This window comes from Sesamum indicum, linkage group LG12 (assembly GCF_026168435.1).
Source record: "Sesamum indicum cultivar Baizhima isolate 11 linkage group LG12, ASM2616843v1, whole genome shotgun sequence".
NCBI lineage: Eukaryota > Viridiplantae > Streptophyta > Magnoliopsida > Lamiales > Pedaliaceae > Sesamum > Sesamum indicum.
The window spans coordinates 13,523,898-13,548,267 of NC_142668.1; the positions used below are offsets into that span (position 1 = coordinate 13,523,898).

General features: G+C 37.1%; 7 protein-coding genes across 19 annotated transcripts; 3 read left to right on the forward strand and 4 right to left on the reverse strand.

The window, feature by feature from the left end:
* The first annotated feature begins 533 nt into the window (after positions 1 to 533).
* Positions 534 to 1,869, forward strand: LOC105174942 (uncharacterized). Of its 2 annotated transcripts, XM_011097202.3 has the most exons (3): positions 534 to 710; positions 794 to 991; positions 1,074 to 1,869. In XM_011097202.3, exons 2-3 carry the CDS (start codon positions 796 to 798, stop codon positions 1,652 to 1,654), a joined length of 777 nt encoding a protein of 258 aa, XP_011095504.1. In that variant the 5' UTR covers positions 534 to 710; positions 794 to 795; the 3' UTR covers positions 1,655 to 1,869. The 2 variants fall into 2 exon arrangements, with proteins under 2 accessions (XP_011095504.1, XP_020553913.1); XM_020698254.2 differs by lacking the exon at positions 534 to 710 and having other exon boundaries at positions 717 to 991.
* On the reverse strand, positions 1,834 to 4,123 carry LOC105174943 (uncharacterized). 2 transcript variants are annotated; one of them, XM_011097205.3, is made up of 4 exons: positions 2,586 to 4,123; positions 2,439 to 2,488; positions 2,253 to 2,337; positions 1,834 to 2,104 (listed from the first exon to the last, which is right to left on the reverse strand). In XM_011097205.3, the coding sequence occupies exons 1-4, from the start codon at positions 2,923 to 2,925 to the stop codon at positions 2,058 to 2,060; spliced, it is 522 nt and encodes a 173-aa protein (XP_011095507.1). In that variant the 5' UTR covers positions 2,926 to 4,123; the 3' UTR covers positions 1,834 to 2,057. The 2 variants fall into 2 exon arrangements, with proteins under 2 accessions (XP_011095507.1, XP_088732565.1); XM_088876439.1 differs by having other exon boundaries at positions 1,834 to 2,123.
* Positions 4,124 to 4,263: 140 nt separating this feature from the next.
* LOC105174944 (uncharacterized) lies at positions 4,264 to 4,999 on the reverse strand. The gene is made up of 2 exons (XM_011097206.3): positions 4,750 to 4,999; positions 4,264 to 4,652 (listed from the first exon to the last, which is right to left on the reverse strand). Exons 1-2 carry the CDS (start codon positions 4,901 to 4,903, stop codon positions 4,504 to 4,506), a joined length of 303 nt encoding a protein of 100 aa, XP_011095508.1. The 5' UTR covers positions 4,904 to 4,999; the 3' UTR covers positions 4,264 to 4,503.
* Positions 5,000 to 6,537: 1,538 nt separating this feature from the next.
* Positions 6,538 to 10,658, forward strand: LOC105174945 (Mitochondrial transcription termination factor family protein). Of its 4 annotated transcripts, none has more exons than XM_088876438.1 (8): positions 6,538 to 6,659; positions 6,862 to 7,097; positions 7,680 to 7,758; positions 7,828 to 8,021; positions 8,102 to 8,791; positions 8,912 to 9,387; positions 9,499 to 9,625; positions 10,243 to 10,658. In XM_088876438.1, the coding sequence occupies exons 1-6, from the start codon at positions 6,608 to 6,610 to the stop codon at positions 9,224 to 9,226; spliced, it is 1,566 nt and encodes a 521-aa protein (XP_088732564.1). In that variant the 5' UTR covers positions 6,538 to 6,607; the 3' UTR covers positions 9,227 to 9,387; positions 9,499 to 9,625; positions 10,243 to 10,658. The 4 variants fall into 4 exon arrangements, with proteins under 4 accessions (XP_088732564.1, XP_088732563.1, XP_088732562.1 ...); XM_088876437.1 differs by lacking the exon at positions 6,538 to 6,659 and adding an exon at positions 9,906 to 9,962 and having other exon boundaries at positions 6,674 to 7,097; positions 10,240 to 10,577; XM_088876436.1 differs by lacking the exon at positions 6,538 to 6,659 and having other exon boundaries at positions 6,674 to 7,097; positions 10,240 to 10,577.
* A 1,493-nt stretch (positions 10,659 to 12,151) lies between these two features.
* Positions 12,152 to 16,601, reverse strand: LOC105174946 (zinc finger CCCH domain-containing protein 18). 4 transcript variants are annotated; one of them, XM_011097209.3, is made up of 9 exons: positions 16,295 to 16,601; positions 15,547 to 15,616; positions 14,470 to 15,410; positions 14,212 to 14,379; positions 13,929 to 14,108; positions 13,507 to 13,583; positions 13,092 to 13,253; positions 12,880 to 12,997; positions 12,152 to 12,699 (listed from the first exon to the last, which is right to left on the reverse strand). In XM_011097209.3, the coding sequence occupies exons 3-9, from the start codon at positions 15,396 to 15,398 to the stop codon at positions 12,627 to 12,629; spliced, it is 1,707 nt and encodes a 568-aa protein (XP_011095511.1). In that variant the 5' UTR covers positions 15,399 to 15,410; positions 15,547 to 15,616; positions 16,295 to 16,601; the 3' UTR covers positions 12,152 to 12,626. The 4 variants fall into 4 exon arrangements, with proteins under 4 accessions (XP_011095511.1, XP_011095510.1, XP_011095512.1 ...); XM_011097208.3 differs by having other exon boundaries at positions 15,547 to 15,619; XM_011097210.3 differs by lacking the exon at positions 15,547 to 15,616 and having other exon boundaries at positions 14,470 to 15,405.
* Positions 16,602 to 19,828: 3,227 nt separating this feature from the next.
* LOC105174947 (ARM repeat superfamily protein) lies at positions 19,829 to 22,336 on the forward strand. Of its 3 annotated transcripts, none has more exons than XM_011097211.3 (2): positions 19,829 to 20,070; positions 20,670 to 22,336. In XM_011097211.3, the coding sequence occupies exon 2, from the start codon at positions 20,710 to 20,712 to the stop codon at positions 22,123 to 22,125; it is 1,416 nt and encodes a 471-aa protein (XP_011095513.1). In that variant the 5' UTR covers positions 19,829 to 20,070; positions 20,670 to 20,709; the 3' UTR covers positions 22,126 to 22,336. The 3 variants fall into 3 exon arrangements, with proteins under 3 accessions (XP_011095513.1, XP_011095516.1, XP_088732096.1); XM_011097214.3 differs by having other exon boundaries at positions 20,675 to 22,336; XM_088875970.1 differs by lacking the exon at positions 19,829 to 20,070 and adding an exon at positions 20,082 to 20,340.
* On the reverse strand, positions 22,334 to 23,266 carry LOC105174948 (heavy metal-associated isoprenylated plant protein 47). 3 transcript variants are annotated; one of them, XM_011097215.3, is made up of 3 exons: positions 22,937 to 23,266; positions 22,723 to 22,798; positions 22,334 to 22,612 (listed from the first exon to the last, which is right to left on the reverse strand). In XM_011097215.3, the coding sequence occupies exons 1-3, from the start codon at positions 22,940 to 22,942 to the stop codon at positions 22,467 to 22,469; spliced, it is 228 nt and encodes a 75-aa protein (XP_011095517.1). In that variant the 5' UTR covers positions 22,943 to 23,266; the 3' UTR covers positions 22,334 to 22,466. The 3 variants fall into 3 exon arrangements, with proteins under 3 accessions (XP_011095517.1, XP_020554004.1, XP_088732097.1); XM_020698345.2 differs by having other exon boundaries at positions 22,723 to 22,801; XM_088875971.1 differs by lacking the exon at positions 22,937 to 23,266 and having other exon boundaries at positions 22,723 to 22,914.
* Positions 23,267 to 24,370: the final 1,104 nt, after the last annotated feature.

Sequence of the window (24,370 nt, forward strand, 5' to 3'; positions counted from 1 at the left end):
CTACCACCCACCCACAAACACGAACTTTGTGTTGTTCATCAAGTCTGGAGCAAGCACAAAGTTATACCTTGGGTTGTGAATCTTGTACATAAGTAATGTTTGTCCGCTGGAAAATAGTTCATTAGTTTCACCACAGATAAAATCGCTTGTATGTGGCCAGCTTGGTAGTCTGAGGTCAATGTTGCATTAATTGTGTAATATTTGTTTCCATCCCACATGTTCCTCAGTCATTAATACGCATTGAATGTCTTGTAGATACGAACATGTGACAGTTGGAGACATATATAACATCTTGAACCCTAAAGAAGCTCACTAAAATTAAAGATGAATGCGGTCATTTTCCTATGGTGAGAAACTACGATGACACCTTTTGGCTTATTGTTAGGTCAAAAAATGGCGAAATATTTACCCTTTTGCCAAGAAATGGACACTTGAGTAAGATAGTACCCTTGCAATCACTTCCCTTGTCTATCTTTAGGCCTAACTCTTTTTCTTTTTTTTTCCTTTTCTTTTCTTTGGGGGGGGGGGGGGGGGGGGCGAGTGCTTACAAAAACTATAACTTCCCTTGTCTGTGTGCTGCTTGAAAGAAATCAAGCCACGTCTGGTCAAACTTTGCCCACAGGAGCCCAACCCACCTACAATATCAACCATTTTGCCAATGATTAGAAGGCCTAAACTAATATTCCTTGCAGCAGCTCTCACTGACTGAGGTAAGTCTAAGCCTATCAAGGTAGTCATGCATCCATACTCTTTATCTTGTTCATTGTTCTGAAATCTTTGAGTTCTTGTAAAGAGATGAACTCCATTTGGATATCTCTAAAAGAGAACATCAACTGCGGCAGCAAGATGACAGACGTTGCTAGGCTGCCCGAAAAAATGGCCAGACGGAGAAGTAGCACCTCGGCAGAAAGGAATCAGCTCACTGATGAACATGAAAGCCCGTTGTTACAACTCAAATTTAGACATTATCCCATAAGAAGCAGGTTTCAAGGTAACAGAGTCATATCCCACATTAGCTTTTCTAGTTATAACTTGATGTTGGCTCTTTCATACTAGTTTGTATGTATAAGTAGAGCTGGAAATTGGGGACTCGTCGAGGAATGTGATCCTGATGATATACCAAGCAAGTTCAGCTAACCCGAAAAAGTGTTCCAGGACGATAAAGAGAGTCCTCAAGGTGAAAAACTCGCCCGATATCATAGGAGAGTTTGAAAAGTACAGAGAATCAGTGAAGAGTACATCGTACGAGCATCATCCAAGAAGCATGGTGGACGGAAATGAAATCTTGCAATTCTACGGCACAACAATCAGCTGCTGTGGCAGAAACACACAACTAGTGTCTGAACTTTGCAGTGATCCCACTTGCCGTGTTTGTAGAATTATCCAATCTGGTTTCAACACTTATTACAACATACAACATGGGATTCGACTTAGCATGAGCAGCGAGGAAATGAGCGAGGAAATGAGCACCATTGCCAAGAATAAGAATGCAGATAAGGCAGTGATCATTTGTCGGGCAATAGCTGGTAGAGTTATAGATGTGGAAGGTGGGGAATGTGAATCTGTTGGAGATGGATTGTGTATGAAGGCTCAGTCCTTAGTTCTACGAAATCCGACTGCTGTATTACCCTGCTTTGTTATAGTTTTCGACTGAATATAATGTTGTAGCTGTGTTTGATCCAGCTTTTCTGTATGATGTAGGATCTTAAATCCCAACCTATACTGTTTTCAGTCCTTAGTTGTAATAAATTAATTATGTACTGATCTTGTGATTATCAAAAGCATCTGAACTTCAGGGCAGCTATAGCATTTACCTGTCCAAGAATTACAGAATGAAAATTTCAAAGATATTCATTGTATTATTCGTAATTCGACATTGTGTGCTGTTTTGACTATTTATAATACATAAACAATAAATAAAATAAAAAACTGCGTCTGCATATCTCCAGAAACTGCAGTGCCAGATGAGAACAAGTGCAGGTTGTGGAATCTTCAGAAATTCTGGTTTCCTGCATGCAACTTACGGTTGAACTAGAAAGAGGAAGCAACTACACGATCTAACCAGTAAAGAATCTCCTCCAAGATTGCCATGGCAAGAACCCTCCTGCACCCAATTAGCTTTTCTGATTAAAACAAGAACCAACTAATCATTCCATAAATCTTGCCGAGCAATTGCTACTATCAAATTACTCAATAAAATCTTGGTGATCAGCTACTTATATCTACACTTAGATCAATTAATAGCATCATACCGCAGCCAGGGCATCGGAAGTAGTACTTCTTGTCCCTCAGAACAAGCCCAGAGCCTTTACACACCTTACACTTCCTCTGTGCCACCTGTCATTTTATTACAGTCCAACCAAAAACAAAAGCCTGCAATTAGCTACTGATTACGGTTAACATCACATCAACAGTTGTTTCAATCCAAGTTTACGTACAATTCTCTTGCTGAACTCAATCCCAGCGACCACGAAAGGGGTAACACCGGCTGCACAATTTTGAAACTCAGTTTCACAGTATCTTGAAACGCTTTGAAGGACGGTGAGCGTAATCTAAGTTGAATTGACATATATACTATTGGTTACCTAAAGTGCCCAAGATAATTTGCCAAGTGATTTCGGGCTGCACCTCTGAAGTGATGGCGGAGAAGTCGTTTATAGCACTTGTTCTTGAAGTTGATGGGATGTTTCTGCTCGGTAGAATGGTGGGTTTGGTTGTGATAGATGGACTTAGATTTGATCCATAGTAGGTGGGGTGACTTGTGATGAAGCCTCGGGTTGAAGGGTATTTTACGCAAGGGATTAGTTGAAGAGATGAGAAGAATGGAGCAGCATCCATTCGTGAAAATACGGAAACTGATAGCTCAGAGAAGCACAGATGATCAGGTCTGAATCTTCGGCCTATTGGGTGGCAATTTGGAGCCATAGGACGGGCGAAGTTCTGATTGCTCCACGTCGACTTGTTCGGCTTCGGGTTTAGGCCAAGCCAATCTTTCACCGTTTCTGGGCTTTCTTTCTGGGGATATACTTGCAACTTCGACAGGCATTCTGTTTGGGCCGTCTTGGAGGACTTGAACAACCTAGAATAACTGAAAAAGTAGTCCAATATAACAGAAGGGAAAACTTGACGAAATAAACCTTCTCTCTTGAGGGCTGGGCTGCTTCTTAATGCTGACGATGAGTGCTAAAAAATTCGCACCAGCTGTTTAATTTTCTGCTTGTACTTTTGAATACCACATGACGATGGTATGTAATTAAACCTGATTTGTAGGAAGGGTTCCGCAATTATTCCTTGAGCGGTGGAAGTAGCTTAATTTCGAAACCCAATTGCACATCTCGTGCCATGACATGATTAATCACTTGTCTTCATCAACTCCAACAGAAGAATGGAAAAAAAAGCGTTTTCAAAGTGATGCATGAGGAAGCAAGCTAGCTCTTATACAGGGTTTATTGGCAAGATAACAACAAAATTAGAGCTTATTGCTGTCACAGATGATACATTCGGTTTCATCGCAATGAACTCTGCTGAATTTTGCTACCCTAGGTTAATGATTATATGATCATTAACCAGGATCAGTTAATGGAAATATGTGGAGACAGATCCAAGAATCAGAAACACAAGTTCAAGAAAGTCTGAGAAGCTCAACTGCAGACAAAGTCTTTGCATAATACCAAACATTAATTCAATCAATCTATACAGGAATAAGAAAACAGAGAACTATATTAAGACCAAAACTAATCGGAACAATCATATTTCACCTTAAAAGCATTCATGAAATACACGGTCCATACAGAATATCTGTTTAAGCTTGTCATAGTGCAATCTTGTTGTCATAATGTATCGAGCTATTCTGAGCCATAAATCGCTTTTCTATATGAAAAACACTTTCAAGAATCACTTTGGCTCTATGACAAGCAAAATGTTTAAAGAGAAACAATCATAACTAATGGTAATCTTCACAAGGATTAAGCAAGTCTACTACACCGAAAAATGATGTGGTGCCCATTAACCAAGAAAAATAGGCAACATTATCTAACCCAAAAAGAATGTCTCTCCATACTTGAAAACCAATATGATCAGCCAGTCATCACAGGAAAGCCTTTGTCAAAACTGTGTTGAACATGAAAGTGCAGTTACCGTATTGCTCAACCAGAAGGACACAAACAATGATCCCTAAACTTGCCACTAGTTGGAGGACATTGTGACAAAACACTCTAGCAAGACAAATTTTAATATGTAATAAGAAATAAGGATGCAGATAAGTATTTCAAATGCAAGTTAAATTCAACAAGCAGCAATCGCAATACAAGTGATTTCGAGTTCCAGTAACCACCTCTCAATTATTGAGAATAGAATATAACTTGGTCAAATTCTTCCTACAGAAACCCAAAACATCATCAGCAAGGAGAATTTTCATTCTTATCAGCAGTTCTACCAAAATACAAAGGGGAAAGAGCATCACTAGCAGGCCCGGGAAAGAGGCAGAAGAAACCCTAGGAAGAATTACTTCTTGTACTTGGCAACCTCGCCTTCATTGGGGAAAAAACCCATGAGCCTGCCGGCAGAATTCTGGTATGCGTACATGAAACCTCCCATCACCCCAATCAGACCACCCGTCACCATCGACGGCCCCCTAATCCCGGGCTTAATCCCTAATCATTCATTCGCATACACAATAAATCATCAAATCATTCGGCATTTAAGACTAATCAAGCAATCAACCAATCAGCAGAAAGTAAGGTATGGTACCGGATAGGTATCCGACGACGACTGAAACGCCGGTGATGGTGGTGAGGCGGAGGTAGTCTAGTGTGTTGAAATTCGCCACCGTCTTCGTGAACGGTGGATTCCGATCTATCACCGGGTACTCCGGCTTCACCGAGGCCGTTATATCAGTATTCATACTTCCTCACTGCTCAGCTTCTCTTCTCCAACAACCAGTCAATCAAAAATGCCACAGTGCAGCTGAGGCTCTCCTCTTTCAGATGCGTTTCACAGGCGAGCACTCCCCTACACTTCCGAAAAATATGGGCCTGCTCAGTAGTCTGTGATAGTGGGCCCAAACCAATGAAAGGCCCAATGGGCTTATAGCGGCCTCTGTGTCGGATTTGAAACGCAAAGGAAATGTGAAGCGATTAAAAATTAATCCCCAATTGAAAATTGTTTTACAAGTCTATAGTTAGATTAAAATCTAAATATTACGTTAATTAGGTAGCTTTAATTCTTTATCTATTTTATTTTTAAAAAATATACATAATCTTATTATTCTTTTATAAAATAATCAATTGCATTTTAAGACGATAACACGTAAAAAATTAATTAGATTTAAGTAAAAAATACTATAATAAAAATCAGTACTCGCTGAATCGATTTTTATTTTCAAATGCAAAGTAGTTTTATTTATTTTAAATAATTTCTTATTTATATATTTTTTTAAATCAAATTAAATATAATATAATATTAAAAAAAAATAATTACACCGCCCTCCTATGAGGTTTAGAGTAATTCCACATCGGCCTGTTTAATTTGAAAAAAAATTACATCTAGTACTCATAGGTCCTATTTACTAGATAGTATTAGCATGAATATCTGGCCTGATCTATAATAATGGTTTGTTTACAAAAATTTTACATGGCCCGGTACTTCCAAAACTCGATACTATGCTGCAATATTTATTGGATTCAAATCCGGCTTGCAAGGGTGGGATTTAATTATCCTGTTCCGCTTGGAAGACGCCTTCATTTTTCTTTGCCTAAGTTGCCTCTAATTTGGTTGCGTCCAATTACCATATAGTCCCCATTTTTCAACCAAATTACATCAATATACGTTTCCTTTTCTCTCTGGCACCGCATTTGTTCTCCTATTTTTCTCTGTTGCTGTTTTAAACGCAGGGACGAGAGAGAGAGAGAGAGAGAGAATAATTTTTCTTCTTCTATTCTATTTTATTGCGTATTATTCTCTCATTGTTGGATGAGGAGTGGTCGATTATTTGTCATCCTTTTGTTCTGTTATGGGTTTCTTTTTTCTTTTTTTTTCTTATTTATCTTAATTTGTTGGTTGAAAGATGAAGGAGATGGAAGGGAATAGATTTTTGATCTGGGATTTTGATTGGACAAGATGAATATGATGTGTGGGCTGAAAAACATTGGTTCGACTGATACTTCGTTTCAGGTATTTTAGACCTTCAGAAGTTGATATAGCCCAACAATGGCAAATAAATGACAGGAATTTTAATGAATTTTGGGTTTTGAGAGAAGAATGCCGTAGTAAATAAAAGTTTCAAATAATAAGAGTTTTTGCTTGAGAAACGTGTTGTCTTATTTGTGGGCAAATAAGTAAAAACCACATCATAAACCTTAGGGTAGTCTATCATTATTTAATATAAAGTAAACATAATATAATTTAACAAGTCCTAATTAATACGAGAAGCAATCCCAATCCCATCCACCCACTCATTTATCCTATACTGACAAATAAACAAGGTCTTAAAATATAATATAAAAATTGACTATTTTGTAACCCGACCTGCAATAGGACTATAGTATGGTACTAAAAATGCAATTAGCTCGTAAACTAGTGATGGAGAATGTCATAAGTGACCAAAGCAATGGAGACCAGAGAAAGAAGAGAGGAGCAAGGAGATAAGGTTCCACAGCGTTGTACGGTGGTAGATACTCTTCAGTTTTCTTAAATCTCGTTAGGGTTTTAGAGCATATGATAGCAGCATATTCTTATTCTGCTCTCTTCATTATTTATCGCGACGCTATTCGAAAATGGCGGTTTTCTCGCTCTCCACTCCCACTCTCAACCACTCTCTACTTCCCTCCCACTCTCACGCTTCCTATCTTCTCAATTTCGCAGCCTCCTTGCCTTCGCATGCGGCTGCTGGCACTGTCTCCACTTTTAGAAGATTCAATGGCAGAAACTGCTACAGCAGAACGCGAGTTGCGTCGTCGCATTCCAATCCCAAGATTTTGAAGTCTAACCGCCGCTCTAGGTACGGCCAATCACTCTCTGCGTACGACACCGATGAGGATGAGGATGACGGTGGCGGCTCTGATGAAATTGATGACGACGAAGACGATTGGTCTTCGGAAGTATGTTTTATTACCGTTTCTTTTGTGTGCTTATTTTGTGATTCTACTATTTGACAGAATTTTATATTAGTGTTATCAAATAATACGTCCTCCAATAGTTTAATACCAAAAGCCATTTGTTTGAAGCTACTTTGTTGAATATATTTCTTTCTGGCAGTCATGAGCATGATTCAATAAGTGAAAATTCTAAGGAACTAAAAGTGGAAACGAGTAAGAGAAAGATTTATAGGTTGATCTGAGATGCCTTAGAACATTGTAGACACTGCGTACTGATTTTGATCCAGTGTGCCATAGTATAATTAGGATTGATGTCAGCTTATTGGTTTCTAGATCAGAATTTTTTTATTGTCCGTGGATGGACTTCAGCAGTTACTAAGCTTGGCAAGTTGTGTATGGATCCTCCAAGAAGGCATTCAATCAAAGATTCAGATAATAGACTATCTTCCCCGTGTGCTTGATTAGTTACTTTGGTTCAGCTGGCCACTCGATCATCCTACTGTTAGCTAATCTTTATCATGATTTAAAGTTCAAATTGAGTTAATTAGCCAAGTTTTTCATGTTTACATTTTGGGCATTTTCCAGGATGAATTCGTAGATGTTAAAATTTCTGAGGCTGACAGACAGCGGTTAAAATCGAAGAGTGCCGCCCTCAAGGGACAAGGTATTATTCAAAAACTAAGCACAGAGTTCTGGCAAACTAAATCAGTTTAAGGAAAATTCTTATAAACAGGCAGCAGCGGGCGCATAAAAGGAGGCTGGAATTTTCAGTCACAAAGCACTGGACGTAACCTTGAAACAAGGCAGAGCAAATCTGCTGCAAAGAATGGCAGACACACTCTAGAGAAGACAGGTAGAGGTGGTTCGTACAGTGCTTCAACAAAGTCAAGCAGTATTAGTTCTTCAAATGTGAATGCTAAGGACAAGGTATCCGTCATCATAGCTAGCTGCTAGATATGACTTCCAATGTTATGCCTGATGTTACCGGTGCTGTTTTACTATTCCAGGAAGCAGGAAGCTTCACCAAGAGCAGATTTTCTCATTTGTCAAAAGAATTAGACTTAGACGAGAGATATTTTCCACTGCTTGAATATCTGAGCACTTTTGGTCTTAAGGAATCTCACTTCATCCAGATGTACGAGAGGCATATGCCATCCCTTCAGATTAATGTTGAATCAGCCAAGGAGAGATTAGAATACTTGTTGAGTGCTGGAGTCAAACATAGAGATATCAGAAAAATAATTCTGAGACAGCCTCAAATTTTAGAGTACACAGTGGAAAACAACCTGAAGTCCCATGTTTCTTTTTTGCACAGCTTGGGCATTCCTGAGTCCAGAATAGGGCAAATAATTACTGCCACTCCTTCATTGTTCTCTTACAGTGTTGAGAATTCCTTAAAACCCACAGTCAGGTATTTGCTAGACGAGATAGGAATCCAGGAGAACGACATAAGTAAGGTTGTGCAGTTAAGTCCTCAAATCCTTGTTCAGCGAATAGATAATTCATGGACTACTCGTCTTAGGTTTCTGATGGAAGAGTTGGATGCTCCTAGACAAAGTATTGTGAAGATGGTCACAAAACATCCTCAATTCCTTCATTACAGCATTGAAGATGGCTTACTCCCCAGAATCAATTTCTTACGAAGTATTGGGATGCGGAATTCTGACATATTGAAAGTGTCAACTAGCATTACACAGGTGATCTTGCTTCCCTTGTGTAATTGATTTGGTATCTCCACTCATGATGGTGGTTGCTTAAACATAAGTTAGTGTACCATTTTTTCTGAATTTGTGGTTGAACTGATTATTTTGTTGCAGGTATTCTCCCTATCATTGGAGGGAAATCTGAAGCCTAAATATATGTACTTGATAAATGAACTTCGAAATGAGGTCCACTCTTTGACCAAATATCCAATGTACCTAAGCTTGTCTTTGGAACAACGGATCAGACCCCGCCACCGTTTCTTGGTTTCATTGAAGAAAGCTCCAAAAGGGCCATTTCCTTTGAGCTCATTTGTTCCAAGTGATGAATGCTTTTGCCAGCAGTGGGCAGGGACTAGCTTAGATAAATATCTAGATTTTCGCCAGAGATTACTGCTAAAAGATTTTGCAAAAAAGTATGAAAGGCAATGATGAACTTCATTCTTCCTTCCTAACCTATTACTGCTGGTGATGATCATCTTGGGCTTTGTTTTTCCTTCCTAACCTACTACTGCTGGTGAAGATCAGATGTTTCTCTTGCGATATACGCATCCTCTACATATGTTCAGGAGCATATGACGTGACTATCCATGGTAAACTCCTTGATGACTTCTTTCGTAGTCACATGTTCCTTTTTCCTCTGGATGTTGCGGATGAAACAGGTATTATGGTATTGAATTTCTAGTATTTAAAATCTTTATCAGGCATTGGTCCAGTTCCTTTCTGGAGCTGGCTAAGCAATATGGTGAACTCCAAAAGGGCTTTTGACAGACTTCTGGTGATTCTAACAATCGAACTGCATGCACAATATCCAGTCTCTACAGTATTGAGGTAACATTCAGTAATTTCTTTGTGACTAAAGATTTGCTACCTGTTAATTTTCATTTTAATGTAAGGATCAGATTTCTGACAAATTATCATTGGTGGCACCTATTCTTGTAATTGGGTTGTCATTGGCCCTGGTGATCTTGCTTAAACCTTTGTGTTTCTTTTCAATTTACTTTTCGTATGTGAACTGTTGTTAGAAGATTGTATAATTTTGAAAACTAATGGTTATAAGACTTGCCAATTGTATAATTTTGAAAACTAATGGTTATAATTTCATACGCAGATATAGACACGTATGCACAAACAGTAGCACATTTCTGAGGTTCATGAAGTAGTACATGTAAGGCTATGAGATACCAACACCATCAAGTGGAATCTTATACAGCTTTTTCCATTCCCATATTTTTTCCCAGCTCATCTTATGATTTACTAATTTATTGATGCATCATATTTAATTATATCAAAAGTCTTAAAGTAAGGCAAACTATTACATGGTGAAACGAAATGTCTTGTGCACCTGACATAGAAGCAACAGTGTTTAGCATGGTCTATGAGGGAAGTCGCAAGGCTCCAAAGCTTTTATTTGCAATATTGATTTGAAATTGGTCTTCCTTCAGCAGGTGTGTAATCCAACAATAATTTCATCAAGGGAACAGACGCAATGCTCGGCTTCACTCCTCGTATATTACTTGCGGCATCCTCTTGCTCCCACTAATACAAGACATCCATACCTTTGCAGCACATAGAATTGTGTCGTCATGTTCATTTTTTCTGCCTCCAATCGAAAGGGAGCTTCGATGAAAGTAAGTACATCGGGAAAAACACCGATGCTCGTGTTTTTTCTTGTTTATAGGTAATCTTCTGGTAAATTAATACATATATGCATGATTGAGTGTATCCTGTAACTTGATCTAAACTAACTCATTTATATTCACTCCGCTCCAATTTCTGTCTACTTCTCCTTGCTTTTCTGAATTGCTAGATGGCCAGATTCTACTTGTATAAATCACTACTTATTTATTTGTTTTTCTGATCAGTTTTCGGAGTCGTGTAGACCTCCAAATGATTATGTTGTCCGTATGTCAATTGATATGTAACACTTGAATTAAATCTATTGCCGCCCAATTAGGAAAAAAGAGGGGGACCTGAACCGATTTCATAATAATTGTGATGGGGTTTAGTTGGTTGGCAGGTATCTTTCGACTGCCGCCATCCAATCTGTTTTGATGGTTCATTCCGCTAATTTCGCTTCTCTTAAGTTTGATTTTTATATCAAGTAGGACTCATTCCTGCATATTTTGCACAAGGCCCCCCATTTAATCTAATTAGTAATAACTATAGACCCCACCACTCCAGGTAGTGCACCAAGATGAATAAATAATCTGGGAAATCAATCATGCATCTGCCACACTTAAGATCTGACCTGTTCTACTTATTAAGATCTGATGTGTTCATAAATATTTTATTATTATTTAAAAAATTATCTGACATCCAATATGTAATATAATTAATCAACTTTTGGATAGAAAAATAGAAACATCAATTTCACACTTGCTGAATTTATTTAAAAAATATGATGTTGGATGAATGCCATTATAAAAATATATATAAAATTATTTAATGCATGCCTAAAATGATATTTTGAGCAATTCGATATCTAACTTTAGATAAAATCTTAACAGAAACTAATAAGATGAATTAATTGTTACATAGATATTATTATCAGCAAATATTGATAATGTTTTAAACACCAAGAAGGCACATTTATGATTGTTCACGAGAGCTAGATGTAATTTAGCAAAATATAAAAGTACTTAGAGGAGTAAATGAAAGTTGTCGGAATAAACCTGTACTCTTGCTTAATCTCGATTATTCAATTCAAGAAAGTCAGCTAAAACGGGCATTAGCATCTCTATCGGCTACATATAATTGCGAGGTTTTTTTCTTTACGACTTTCGGCGTACAAGGGGAAGGTGTAACTTTCACTAAATCTATTGAATATTTAGCAATATCGTCTTACTATCGATAGAGTCACTTTCAGACCGTCGCTGCATTGTCTGATATGAGCATCTTCAGAGGGGACCCTTTTCACTACACATCAAGAAATTAATGTCTTAAGCGCTCTCACTCTCCTCTCAAGCGACGGAGTGAAAGCAAACAAGAAATCAATGATCACATTTACTCACGTCATGAGGTCTTACACCTCCCACTTGCAAGCCACACACAGACGTGCGCAACTACCATCCAACCAGAAATCAATTAGGAAAATGCAAGAAACTACACGTTCAATTAAGGTTTCAAGGGCAGAAAAGAGTGACATCCCATAAACACAGGCAAACATAGTCCACAACCAGCTGTGTGAGTTCATGTGGTTTACACCTTTTTTCAGGAAGAAATCCATCTTCAACTAAAAGCCACAAGAAGGTGACATTTGAAAAGATGAGCAAATTTGTATGAACCAATCAAACCCTATCATCATGATATGCAGAACAAAGGATTGCCAGAGCGATCAAGGCAAGTTAAAAACAATTGGCTGAGAACCGCAGTATGAAATATTTCATAACGAGCCGTAAATACTTCCAAGTTGTCCGTAAATAAGTTATTTAGTCTATGACCCAATTTTCGCAGAGATTTCAGACATATTTGCACGTCTCTGCTACCATCATATGTACTGGTGGGGTACTCTAGTTTGTTTCATCACCCAAGTCCTAACTCCTATATTACATTCTTCTTCAAAAGACTAGAGCCCTATTTTTCTTTCTCTCGACACAGATGAGATTCCAAAAAGAAAACAAAAAATTCGGATCTTACATGTACTTCTCTGTATCATATGCATCTGGTGTTTCTTCTAATGATATGTACTTGCGGCACGACTTTGACTAGGCAGCAAGCTGGGTAGAATGTAATAGTAGAAAAAAGAACTGTATTTTCTGTCAACTAAGGATGTTGCCTTCTAAAACCAGCACCTCTATAAACTCTATTAATCCTGTGTGTTGTCCTGAGACTATATGACAGCCGAAATGCTGCTAGCCACTGCAGATGCGAAGGGGCTGTCGGGAAGATTAAGTCCTTGAGCACTGCAAGATTGAAAAAAAACAGAGAGTAAGGCAACCAGAACTGATGGAAAAGAAACAGAAAACTATCAAAAAACAAATGGGCTGTCAGTACTTCCGCCAGGCAGCACAGGACAAGCAAAAACTGTAGCGAGCATGTATATGTAAGATATTAATATCAAGAGAATAAAGAAAATTATCAACCTCTCCTGATCACCGCAATTGCTAACTGGAAACTTGGGGTGGTCATCACTAGTAGAGCCACAGTTCAAAACGTCAAGCAGATAATTGAAGCGTTCTGCGGATGGGAATTCGGGGGGATCTGCGCAAGTTTGATATCATAAATAACATGCAAGATTTTAAAATAAGGACCATAATAATCAGAAAATGCAGTTATGCACGAAACGGCATGTGACCTTCAGGCCCTTTTAGCTTGTCCATGGAATAACTGAAACAAGACTGGCCGGCCATCTGTTTGCCAGCTAACTGGAGCTGTGAGAGACGCATTGTCTCAAGTTCAAGGACCTGTTCATGTTCTTCCATTAGCTGCCTCCCGAACAGTCTTGAGGATTCCCAACCTGTCATCAGTGAAAGAAACCCCTATGAGATGTTGGAAAAGATGCTATGTGGGAGGGGAAAAATTGAAAAGATAGACAGGTACAGAATTAACTTGCAATCCATGGAACCTAGTGAATTAGAAATCTGATCTTATTGTTAATTGCTTATAAACATGAACGCACAAATAAATAAGAAGAAAAGAGCTGTTATCAGTCAAATTTCTAGCAAAAAAGCAATAATTTAGTCTTAAGGCAGGGGTTATGAGTGTCTTACTGGCTTGAAGCTCTGAGTCAAAATCAATAGGGTGCGAGTTGTAATACACCGGATGATCAAATTTTTCCAGGTATTTCCTGCATAGAAAATGAAATGATATGTGATATATGAAAACGGGTATATTGAAGTTCCTGCTTAGGAGCAGCTAATAAGTATAATACAAAGCTCAGACACATTCCAGAAAACAATATCTAAAAGCATCTAATGTTATCAAGACCAAAGCATAATAACACATAGAAATGTCCTTGTGCTAAATATTCATAATTTTCTTAACCTGAGCTTGAAGTCTTAATATTAGGATCTTCAGATGAGCAAGTTACTTAAAAATTGCACATGTAGCCAATTTCAGGGATCAGATGCCACATTATAACCAAAAGACTCTGTGAGCAGAATTCTGAAAATAAGATATTAAGAAAATATACCTTTCAACAAGCTTTGACTTTTCTCTATATGGTTTCACAAGGACGCGGGCGCCACAGACGTAATGGGGATTTCCCTTTGACAAAATTAGCTTCACGGTGTCAGCACTCGCAAAAGTCACAAAACCAAACATCCGTTTCTGCTGGCAAGGAATCCTCACATCCTGCACTGGACCAAAGGTACTACAAACAAAACCATACGACAATTAGTGAACTTCAAAAGAATCAAAACTTTTAAGAATTGACTTGAAAACTCCGTCAGATTGGGAGTTTAGTATGGCATTACCTAAAGTAATTGGAAACATCTTCCTCCGTAAATGTGCTCTCAGCTGGAAAAGTCAAATAAATTTGACGTGAACCACTAACAATAGGACCAGGGTCATTTCTTTCGCCCCGAATGTCCATAAATTTTGGAGCATCTTCCGCCAGTATCACAGCATGCTGCCCATGAGGCCTGGAACAAGAGAATTAGCAGAATAACAGCTAATCATAAGCATTAAACAGAGAAATGGCAAAGTTACAGGAGCGAGGGCTGATGTTATACCTGTCAATGAGTCGGATACTGTTTTTAAGGCGAGCAAGAAGTTTCGTCAAGCTGTAACCAGCTTTACCATGCCTTTGGCTCTCAGTCAAATACCCTTCAGCTTGTAAGGTTTTACCATATCTCTCATAGTACATCATCGGCAGAGATGCAATTGACACAGGGTTGCCTCTTCGGGACTTCAGTAGCTCTGTGATTTCCAATTCTAGTTTCTCAAGGGACCCTGATGAGAATACTTGATCTTCTCCAGTAACTTCATACGAATTAGGACCAAACATATGAGGGTAGCTCTCTGGAAAAGATTCGCCATGAAAATACCTACAATTACTGCCATGCTTGCAAAAACCCTTGCTGAAATAATGACAAGTCTTAACAGGATACTCTATTATGCTTGGAGAATTTCTACTACCCCTAATACTCAGATTGTTGAATGCAGCTTCAGGACTATAGTAATCGTTTGGAAAATTAGAGGGTCCCGATTTTATAGCTTCTAGTGGATCCTCCAAACCCGTATAATCAGAATATGGAATCAGTTTAAAGTTCGAACTTTGCATTGGCAGCGGATGCTCCACGGCTAGTTGAGGATCCCAGTAAGGATCTACCCTTCGAAATGCAGCTGAAGGCGAAAACGGTCTCGGTGAAGCTGGTGAAAAGGGAGCAAACTGAAAGGAAGGATCGGATAAAGGGTTAGGATTCATCGTAGGCGAAATTGGTGGTGTAATAACCGGTGGAGCTGAAGCTAACAAGCGTGCCATTTTCGCTTTCTGTATCAAGTTGTGGATTAAGCTATCCGGCCCGAGAGCCAGCCTAATCATTTCCTGGTCAGAAAGGCCTAGAAAATACATATATCCAATAATCTTCTTCGCAATATGTTCCGGCTCCAATCTTGAAATTCTCTCAATAACAACCTTTGCAGCCTCAGAAGAATCCATTTCACATCTAGTCTACACATAGAACAGGGAAGAAAATTAGTGAAACAAACCAAAAGAAAAATTCTAGAATGCATACAGTAACAATACTAGGCCACTTTTCTAAGTAAACGTATTTTCCAGATACTCCTTCTTGCAGTTCTGATTAGACCTTTCAACTAAAGGAGAAGGGATAGATCTTGTGGGGAAAAATCAACAGCTCGTCATTCTTTCATGAACAGCTTCTTGAAAGAGAGGGAAAACAATCAGCATGCTAAAATAGTCTTCCTCTAGACTTAAATACAAGGAAACCACAAAAGGCAAAAATCAGCAAAGCAGAGTCTGTGAAAAAGCTGGGAAGCAATAATTCATGCCAGACAAATACAGCACAACTTTATCCAAACCCAGCAGAGAATTGAATATTATTTCTCCAACAACAAATCACATGCACCCAAAAACAGCAATCTGAAACAGGTTTCTTGGAGGGGGAAACTATGAAACCTCCATTTTTCTCCATCAGTCTAGAAAAGATGTAGACAAGAAAAGTGCATGTGGGAAGAACAAGGTGAAATCCCAGTGGACAGTCTTTGCACACAGAAAATTAGGCAAACCAGAGTAGTTCCCCAGTCTCGACTTCAAAACAAAACCCAAAACTCCAGTTATAAAAGCTTCAAATTATTGTTCAACTAAAAAATTCATCGCCATATAGAAGCCCTTTAGCAGAAACTCACAGAAATCCTTCACAAAAACTAAGTTAAAAGATTCTGTGTGAATTAGAGCACATGCAAACACACACACACAAACACCCCAAATAAAAAACCAATCTTTACAACTAAAAATACTTCCTTTAACAAAACCCATGAATGAAACAAGATGAAGTAAGAAAAAACAAGTATGCAGGAACCACAGATCCAACCTACCCTCTGAATTGACAAAGATGAAGAAAAGAGAAAGGGAATACTCCTCCAACTCGTACTACTGCTACTACTACTACTACAACTCTATCTCCATCTCCATGTCAACCAAGAAAAAACAGTTCTCTCTCTCTCTCTCCCTCTCCATCTACTTATCTCTCTCTCTCTCTCTCTCTTCTCTATTCTTGTCTTCCCACTTTCTTAATCTGCTGAAACTTCTCAGCACAAAAAACCAGAGCCCATCTTCGCTTCCCAGAGCAATATGACAAGATACAGTGCTTTCTACAATATATTTTGGTTGTTTATATATTTATTTAAAACCCATTTTTCCTCAAAAAAAAGAAAAAGTTAATACTTATCGCCTGATAATTGTTCCTATTAATATACATCAGATGAATAAACAAAAATTTCCTAGATTTACGATATGGTTGATGACAGCTTGAAATGTGTGTTACCAAATTACCCTTCTTGAATTAACAAATTCCCAGGGAATATTTTAGTGGGATAAAAAAATAATTCAAATTTCGGAAATTCCAATGTGCAGGAATTACAGAAATTAAAACATGTCGGCCCAAGTACATCTGTGTTTGTGTGTGGCTACAAAGTCAGTTTTTTGTCTTCATCAATGTGTGGTCCATCCTCAATTCCAACCGTCGGATCACTTCGAGATTTTTGACATGCAAATTTAATTTTTATTTTATGTTTTGCTTTTATAATAAGATAACTATTTATTTATTTATATATATCTCTATTTTCGCGCCGTAAGCACCAATATAAATTAATGCGTGTTGGAAGCAAGAAAATGATAACATTGATGATTAAGATTGGATTAAGAATGATCCACTACCTCACTCCTATTTCCATAACTCATTGACTCTATTTTTTTTCTTGTTCAAGAATACACCGTATAGATAGTACCAATCAGCCGCTTATAATTATCATTAAGTGGGACCCACATAAATAATTTCATCCCGCTCGACATGTCATTTATAGATACAAACATTCAGACTCATTTAAAATTATCTTTTTAATTCCCAAATACTTATATTTTACATTCTCATTTAATAATAAATAAACAGAACGTTGATCATACATTAACTGTATAATCCATATAAAAAATGAAACGACATCATAAGAAATTTTTAAGAAATTAATAATAACGAACTAAATACTAAAACCCCCCTTGAAAAAAAAAACATACTTCATCTTAAAATTATTTAGTTTTAATTTAGTATAAGTTGTCAAATGTCAACTGAAAATGGAGAATGCAAAATTTAGGTGATGTCAATTTTGGGCATGTCCACATTTGGTAGTAGTGGGTGATAGTGCAGTCATGCCATGTCAATCAATGCAACAAATGGGACAGAGGCTGGAAATTAAAATTAATTAATATGATTAGGACATAATTACTAAATATATATAATATAATAAAAAGCAGGGGCATTCTTGGGAATTCATCTCCCCATTAGAGGACCGTTTCAATCGGCAATAAGGCAGGATAATAACGTCAGCGAAATGAGAGGGAAAGCAGTTTCTTTTTATTTTTTTTCCTAATTTAATAGTTTTAATATATATATTTATTTTTGTCTTTTTGGTTCAATAATTAGAGGAGGGAATGGAATTTGAAACGGTAGTGGGGTGGGGTTGGGGGGGGGGGGGTAGGGGTGGAGAGGATATAGGGGAAAATGAGAAGAGGGGGGGATTTGATATTTGATATAGTTGATGTGGTGGTTCGGATCCGCGCTGGAATCGGGCCCATTAGTTATCATAATATCCCACTTCTCCCGCTTATACTTTTTTCTATTTGCGTTTTGACCCCTCCTACTTTTTCTAATTGCTTTTTTCCTTTTTCGCTGTTTCAGAATTACGCCATTTCTATGTTTGTTTTCTTCTATTTTTTTCTTGAATAATTTCTATATATTAAAGATAAATGAAAAATATATTTGAATAAAAATTGATTAAATAAAAAAAAATATCGGAATAAAATAGTTACTAACATCATAACTAATAATAAATCTTTCCTTACGTTAAAATCTCCATGCAGATATTAATCTACTTTGATGGTTGCCTTTTTGCTCTAATTTATTTAAGATTACTAATTATCTTAAAAAAATTATTTAAAATTCATTTTCGATACCTAATTATATAAATTAATTTATTATTCCCCGAAGCAATTTTGCAGAAGAAGTTGACTTATTTTATTTTAATTTCATATGGTTATCTTTTTATTTATTAGTTGGTTGGATGTATAATTTAAATCTGAGAGCCCACACCAGACAAGAACGTGTGCATTATTCATCAGACAACGTGCGACCAAAATATTTATGGTCTTTTAGCAATGTTGCTATATTATGATTCTAATTACAATTAAATGTAGGAAATTTGGGTCTACTACGTACATGGTACTAATATTACAGATTTTGTGTTGGGATTCCAATGTTTTTTACTCGTATTAATTATTAATTGTTATCGCACCCTAATTGATTATATTTTAAGTATGTTTATAACTATTATATGATTAATTGAATTTTTTTAAATTTATATATATATATTTGTCAAATATATTTTGTTAAAATGATTCATACTGGTGGGGGTGTCGTTATTATGATATTTGCTTATAGAGTAATCAGAATGCTAATGAAAATAAATATTATTATTTTGAAATACTGCGGATTCTTATGGTTCTAATTTAAAAAATATTATAATATAAGATTTGGAAAACATATATTCCCAATGGCTCTACACTATCAAACATAAAAACTATATATGAATTTGTAAGAAATTTAAAAAAAAAAATAAAATGAATGTGTTTGTGTAGGTGAGAGGAATCACATGCAGCAGAGTGATGTGGGGCGAAACCTTATCCAGAATGGGATGGTGCATGGGACTGGATTGCTGGAGACAAAGCAACCTTGTCATTGTTGCATTACATCCAACACCAACTCATTTCCTACCCCTTTGTCCCCTCCAATTCTCTACCATTTGACTTGTTACATATGCGAATTTGTGCGTGTGTATATATATATATATGCACCACATATTATATATATATATATATTAAATGTCGCTGCATACAGTCCCAATAACATACTATGCAGTAATTATTATATCCCGTCTCTGAATTTTCGACCAAATGCATCCACCCGTTAGTAGTATCTCTCTAATGTTAGATGTGTAAAAACTTAATTTGATATATATAAATTGGCGATGAGTTCTTCTGGAAACTAAATTTGAGGAAATTTACAAAAATAAAGTGCAATAATAATAATTGATGTAAGGTGTATAGTCACGTTGGGTCAGAGATAAAATAAATTGATTAGAGCTGATATAATATGTATTTCTTTAAAAATATAAAAATGAGGTTCGAAAAATATTTTACGAACATTCATAATTTTTAATTTTCGACCGTGGAATGTAAGTTGAGTTGTAAATAGTATCTTTGCTATTATTTCTGGATAATGCTCTATTTTTCCAACTTATTGGTAAAATTTAAAAGGATGTTTTATGTAATGGTTGTTGTTATTATTTTTCTTTTTATTAGTTATGTGAGATGTGATGAAAAATTACAAGAGGGGAGGAGAAGATGCAGAGTGCAGAGAGAGATATGATCAAAGTCATGGGTTAGGGCTAAGGCGGCCCATGTTATTCTACATCATAATGCTGACCTCCACTCCTCAAATTGGGCCCAAATTGCAATTTTGTTCGAAATAGGCCCTTTCTTGATTTCTTCTGCTCCGACGGTCGGCGGCGCGAATGACGGTGAAAAATCTCAGCGAAGCAAGGCAAGTCTTTCATCCTCTCCCCCCCTGAATGGAAATGATCTTAATTTTGAAGTGAATTAAATGAAATTTTATCTTTCTGTTTTCAAAATTTTGTATCTGTTCTAAATTCTACCGAAGAATTCCGTTAATCTCTGATATGTGAATTGGGGTTTCCTTCCCTTGTTGGATTGAAGCTTCCTTATTTAAGCTAAACTGATGAGTTGGAGAACAATTTTTGTGTCCTATCTCTTGTGGTGGTGATAGTATTGAATATTGGGGCAATGGGTAAAGGTAAACCTGTTAATCTTTTTGTTACATTTCTAAGTTTTGTTCGTTTCTGAAATTATGTAAGAGATTTCATACCTACTCCATATCAGCGTGTTCTGGTGGTGCTGGTGGTGCTGGTGGGTTGTTGATCATTTGCGATGCAAACCTCTAGTTATCTTGATGTTCTGTTGTTTGATTATAAGAACAGTCTGATCCCAGTATACCTTTGCTTAGTTGTTATTCTGTTCTTATACTGAAACATTCAGGACCTTGTGTGCTGTACTGTAATGAGATTTTTGTCTAAGATGGACACTAAATTTGTTCATCCTCTTATGGAAAATTCATTTCTACAGAATAGATTGAGGATCGCCTAGCAATATTGTATTCTTCTTTATGGAAGAGTTGTTGGAGGGCAAAGAAGCAGGGAGCAGCAATAGCAGAAACTGGGACGAAGCGTTCCATCTCTTTGCTAATGTGATTGCATCTGAGAATGATGCAACTAAAATTCAGGCCACGATCAGGCTTGCGAAGATGTCCAGATATGCCCCAGAAAATATTTTGGCACTTACTGTGCCCATTTTATTGGAGCTTCTTGAAAGTCCGCCAACTGACCTGAGTCCTTTGGTTCAAGAGGCATCCGCATACAGCTTGAAATGCATTGCTTCCCAAGGAGAAGGCAGATTAGCCAATCTTATTGGTCAAATGGGTGCGGTTCCTCTTTTGCTGAGACTATTACCCAATTCTGAAGAGGGCTCACAGAGGGCTTTGTTGAAGTGTCTTAGGAATGTTGTTACATTTTGGGGCCAGAATCGCATGATTTTAGTTAGTAATGGTGGGCTAGAGATTGTTCTTACTATGCTAAGTTCCTGCTCTGGTCATTCAAAGTTGATCTTATTAGAAATCTTGAGTGTGTTGGCTCTTATAAGAGAGGTTAGAAAGGTTCTGTGGAGATCGAGAAAAGTTCATCATCTTGTTGAAGCTGCTAGGTGTGGCAGCGTGGTCTCTAGAACTAGGGCTGCTCAGGCAATTGGCTTACTTGGATTGATTAAAAGAGCTCGTCGTACGCTTGTGAATGCGGGTGCTCTGCAAGTGCTTATGCAATTACTTAAGGAGGGAGACCCCACCATGAAACTAGTGGCTGGTAATGCACTTGGTGTGATCTCTTCTCATGTTGATCACATTAGGCCTGTTGCCCAAGCAGGAGCAATTCCTTTGTATGCCGAGCTACTTAAAAGCTCTGATCCTGTCGGCAAAGAAATTGCTGAGGATGTGTTCTGTGTCTTAGCTGTTGATGAAGAAAATGCAGTAACAATTGTTGAACACTTGGTCGGTATTCTTAGAGGAGATGATGTTGGAGCAAAGGCTGCTGCTGCTGATGTTATATGGGATCTCTCAAGTTATAAATACTCATTACCTATACTGCAGAACTCTGGTGCCATTCCAATTTTAGTCGAGCTTCTGAAGGACGAGAACATTGATGTTAAAGAAAAAGTTGCAGGAGCTGTTGCTCAGCTGAGTCTGAACGAGGCCAATCGAACAGTCCTTGCTAATTCTGGAGTGATACCCCTTCTCATCAATATGTTGGAGGATGATTCCGACGAGCTGAGAGACAACGCTGCAGAAGCCCTCGTGAATTTCTCATTGGATCCACTACTTGGAGATCAGACATCCTGTATTTTGGAGAATCCTTCATTCCAGAATATGCGTAATAGACTAATGCAGATGCATGCCTCAGATGAACATCTGGACCTGTCTATAACAAGGCAGATAAGTACAGAGCAACTCACCTGGGACCCTGGCTTTTATTAAAATTTTTGTAATTACTTGTCGGAAGATAGGCAGTTTGTCCTTAAGAACAGGATGAGAACTACAGCACACGTAGAAGTTCCTTCAGCCCAAAAAACAAATTCACTTACCCTACATGTAACTTATGTGTTTTGTTTGTATGAATGTTATCAGTAACTTCATTGCCTGGAAGAAAATGTCGATTTATATATGGAAATATGCCAACCTCAAAGAATGTTGCAGATTTACTTTACTGTTACTGTTACTGTTAATAGAAACAATGATATTACAGCTTCATATCTGTGTTGCCTGATTTCTAACTTGTATATCAAGAAGTCACTACATCTGAGATTCTGAATACACATTTAATCCTTCAGGTCATCCACAAATTCAAGGCTTGCATGGCCAACTTTCTTCCTGAGCAAGGTGGTCATTCCGGCTGCATCCACCCCGTCTCCAATCACCACCACTTGGTCTCTCTTGTCCCCTTCCAATTGCACCGACAGTACCCCTGTACTTAGATACACACATATGACAAAAGAAGAAAGAAAAAAGATTAAACCTTAGTTACAATGCTCAATGGTGGCTATTGTTCTTTCATATAATCAATCACTGACTCACCTGATGCCATGGCTGCAATACTCATGGCCTTGGATCTGCATTTATTGCATTTCAGCTGTACCTTTATAACAATTTTCTGCTGTAACATGAAAAGATTAAATGAAATACAACGATATAAGCTTTATACATTGCAAACAATGCAGAATGTCATCTAATCATATATATGATGAACAAATTCATGTCTTTTTAGAACCGAAAGCAATACATAGCGTACCTGCATCGTTTGCTTCACTACAGCAATTGCAGGACGGCTTCCTGAATATAAAGAACTGTAAGTTGGAAATCAGTCATCAGTTTATATAGCCAGGCTTGTGCAACTCTTGATGCATGCTTTTGGAATCTCTACTGACTTGAACTACAATGTATGAACAAGGTAAACGATCCAACGCGGCGATGACCCTGAAAATAAGCGTCAACACATATATATGTATATATCATGCTTAATTTTGTTTTTCAAGATTTAGCCATGTACATTCAGTTTGAGGTGTTAGCGACAATATAATGACATGACAGCATTACGATTAAAAAGGATGCATGACTCAGCCATTGATTAAATAAACCAATTTAGAGTTCGTTTGATTAAAGTGGGAGTAAAAGGGAAGGGAAAGGAGAAATGAAATGGGAAGGAGAGGAAAAGAATAACAATTGTCAATAGAAGTAAATCTCAAATACTTTTACGAGAAAAACACATTGAGAAGAAAAAACTAATTTTGTAGTTTTACTGAATAACTCTTTTCTTTATTTTGCATTAGAAAATAAATAAATTAATATCACTAATACAATTTTAGTATATCAAAAATTTAAAAACCTTATCAATAAAAATATTTTATCGAATAACAATAAGAATATTTTTTATTAATAAAAATATTCATCAAAATGAGTATTGTTCATTTATTTTAAACTATTTAGTTTAAATAAAATAAACATTACTAAGAATATTTCGATTAATGAATTTGAATTTAAACATCAGTGCTTTTGTTGATATCATATACGACTTTAGGGGGAAATTATATATATAAATATATATGGATAATAGAGTAAATAAAAATAAAAACTGTACTTTTTTATCTTTTGAGCCTTATAATTCCACTTTTCCTCCTAATTTTAGAGGAAAAACAGAATTGGATTCTAAAGGGATTTCATATACATCAAATTCTATTTCACATCCATCTCTTCCCTCTAATCAAACACCAAATTATTAATTATACATTCAATTTTACTTCAACTTCTCTTATGCTCCCACTTTTCGCCCAAACAAACATACTCTTAAATTTCAAATCTCGTTTACCCATCCAATGTGAAAACTTAATTCCAACTTAACTTGTGAAAATGGTTGCCATCGGCCCAGTTTCACATGATGGACTATAAGATAATTGATTTTTGCATAATTAATTTTGATGAATTTGTGATCTCATCATTGATTATACAAATGGCAAGTATTGTGCATATAATCTAAAGCCCAAAAAAGATCCCAAGTATATCGCCCCTGATTTTCTGTTTTCTTGTAACGCTAATGAGTGGCTCGGTTCACTTAAAAACTTAACAAAAACACTTACTTTATGTAATGATGCATCGTTGATGGTTCTTCTGGAAAATATAAGTGTGTTAGGATTTATAATTACGTCTTGCGTTTGGGTTAAGTATGACG

What these genes read in the sequence shown, in the direction of transcription:
- LOC105174944 (XM_011097206.3), bottom strand. Translation starts at nt 4,903, where the DNA reads ATGAATACTGATATAACGGCCTCGGTGAAGCCGGAGTACCCGGTGATA. An exon ending in CGTCGTCGGATACCTATCCG is followed by an intron (nt 4,653 to 4,749) that starts GTACCATACCTT and finishes ATGAATGATTAG; the next exon opens with GGATTAAGCCCGGGATTAGG.
- LOC105174945 (XM_088876437.1), top strand. Translation starts at nt 6,774, where the DNA reads ATGGCGGTTTTCTCGCTCTCCACTCCCACTCTCAACCACTCTCTACTT. An exon ending in AAGACGATTGGTCTTCGGAA is followed by an intron (nt 7,098 to 7,679) that starts GTATGTTTTATT and finishes GGCATTTTCCAG; the next exon opens with GATGAATTCGTAGATGTTAA. An exon ending in TGTCAACTAGCATTACACAG is followed by an intron (nt 8,792 to 8,911) that starts GTGATCTTGCTT and finishes ATTTTGTTGCAG; the next exon opens with GTATTCTCCCTATCATTGGA.
- LOC105174948 (XM_088875971.1), bottom strand. Translation starts at nt 22,810, where the DNA reads ATGTTACAGCAGAAAATTGTTATAAAGGTACAGCTGAAATGCAATAAA. An exon ending in TATTGCAGCCATGGCATCAG is followed by an intron (nt 22,613 to 22,722) that starts GTGAGTCAGTGA and finishes ATCTAAGTACAG; the next exon opens with GGGTACTGTCGGTGCAATTG.
- LOC105174947 (XM_011097211.3), top strand. Translation starts at nt 20,710, where the DNA reads ATGGAAGAGTTGTTGGAGGGCAAAGAAGCAGGGAGCAGCAATAGCAGA.
- LOC105174942 (XM_011097202.3), top strand. Translation starts at nt 796, where the DNA reads ATGAACTCCATTTGGATATCTCTAAAAGAGAACATCAACTGCGGCAGC. An exon ending in CATAAGAAGCAGGTTTCAAG is followed by an intron (nt 992 to 1,073) that starts GTAACAGAGTCA and finishes ATGTATAAGTAG; the next exon opens with AGCTGGAAATTGGGGACTCG.
- LOC105174943 (XM_088876439.1), bottom strand. Translation starts at nt 2,925, where the DNA reads ATGGCTCCAAATTGCCACCCAATAGGCCGAAGATTCAGACCTGATCAT. An exon ending in TTGAGTTCAGCAAGAGAATT is followed by an intron (nt 2,338 to 2,438) that starts GTACGTAAACTT and finishes ATAAAATGACAG; the next exon opens with GTGGCACAGAGGAAGTGTAA. An exon ending in CTTCCGATGCCCTGGCTGCG is followed by an intron (nt 2,124 to 2,252) that starts GTATGATGCTAT and finishes TGTTTTAATCAG; the next exon opens with AAAAGCTAATTGGGTGCAGG.
- LOC105174946 (XM_011097210.3), bottom strand. Translation starts at nt 15,398, where the DNA reads ATGGATTCTTCTGAGGCTGCAAAGGTTGTTATTGAGAGAATTTCAAGA. An exon ending in GATGTTTCCAATTACTTTAG is followed by an intron (nt 14,109 to 14,211) that starts GTAATGCCATAC and finishes TTTTGTTTGTAG; the next exon opens with TACCTTTGGTCCAGTGCAGG. An exon ending in AAGTCAAAGCTTGTTGAAAG is followed by an intron (nt 13,584 to 13,928) that starts GTATATTTTCTT and finishes TTTTCTATGCAG; the next exon opens with GAAATACCTGGAAAAATTTG.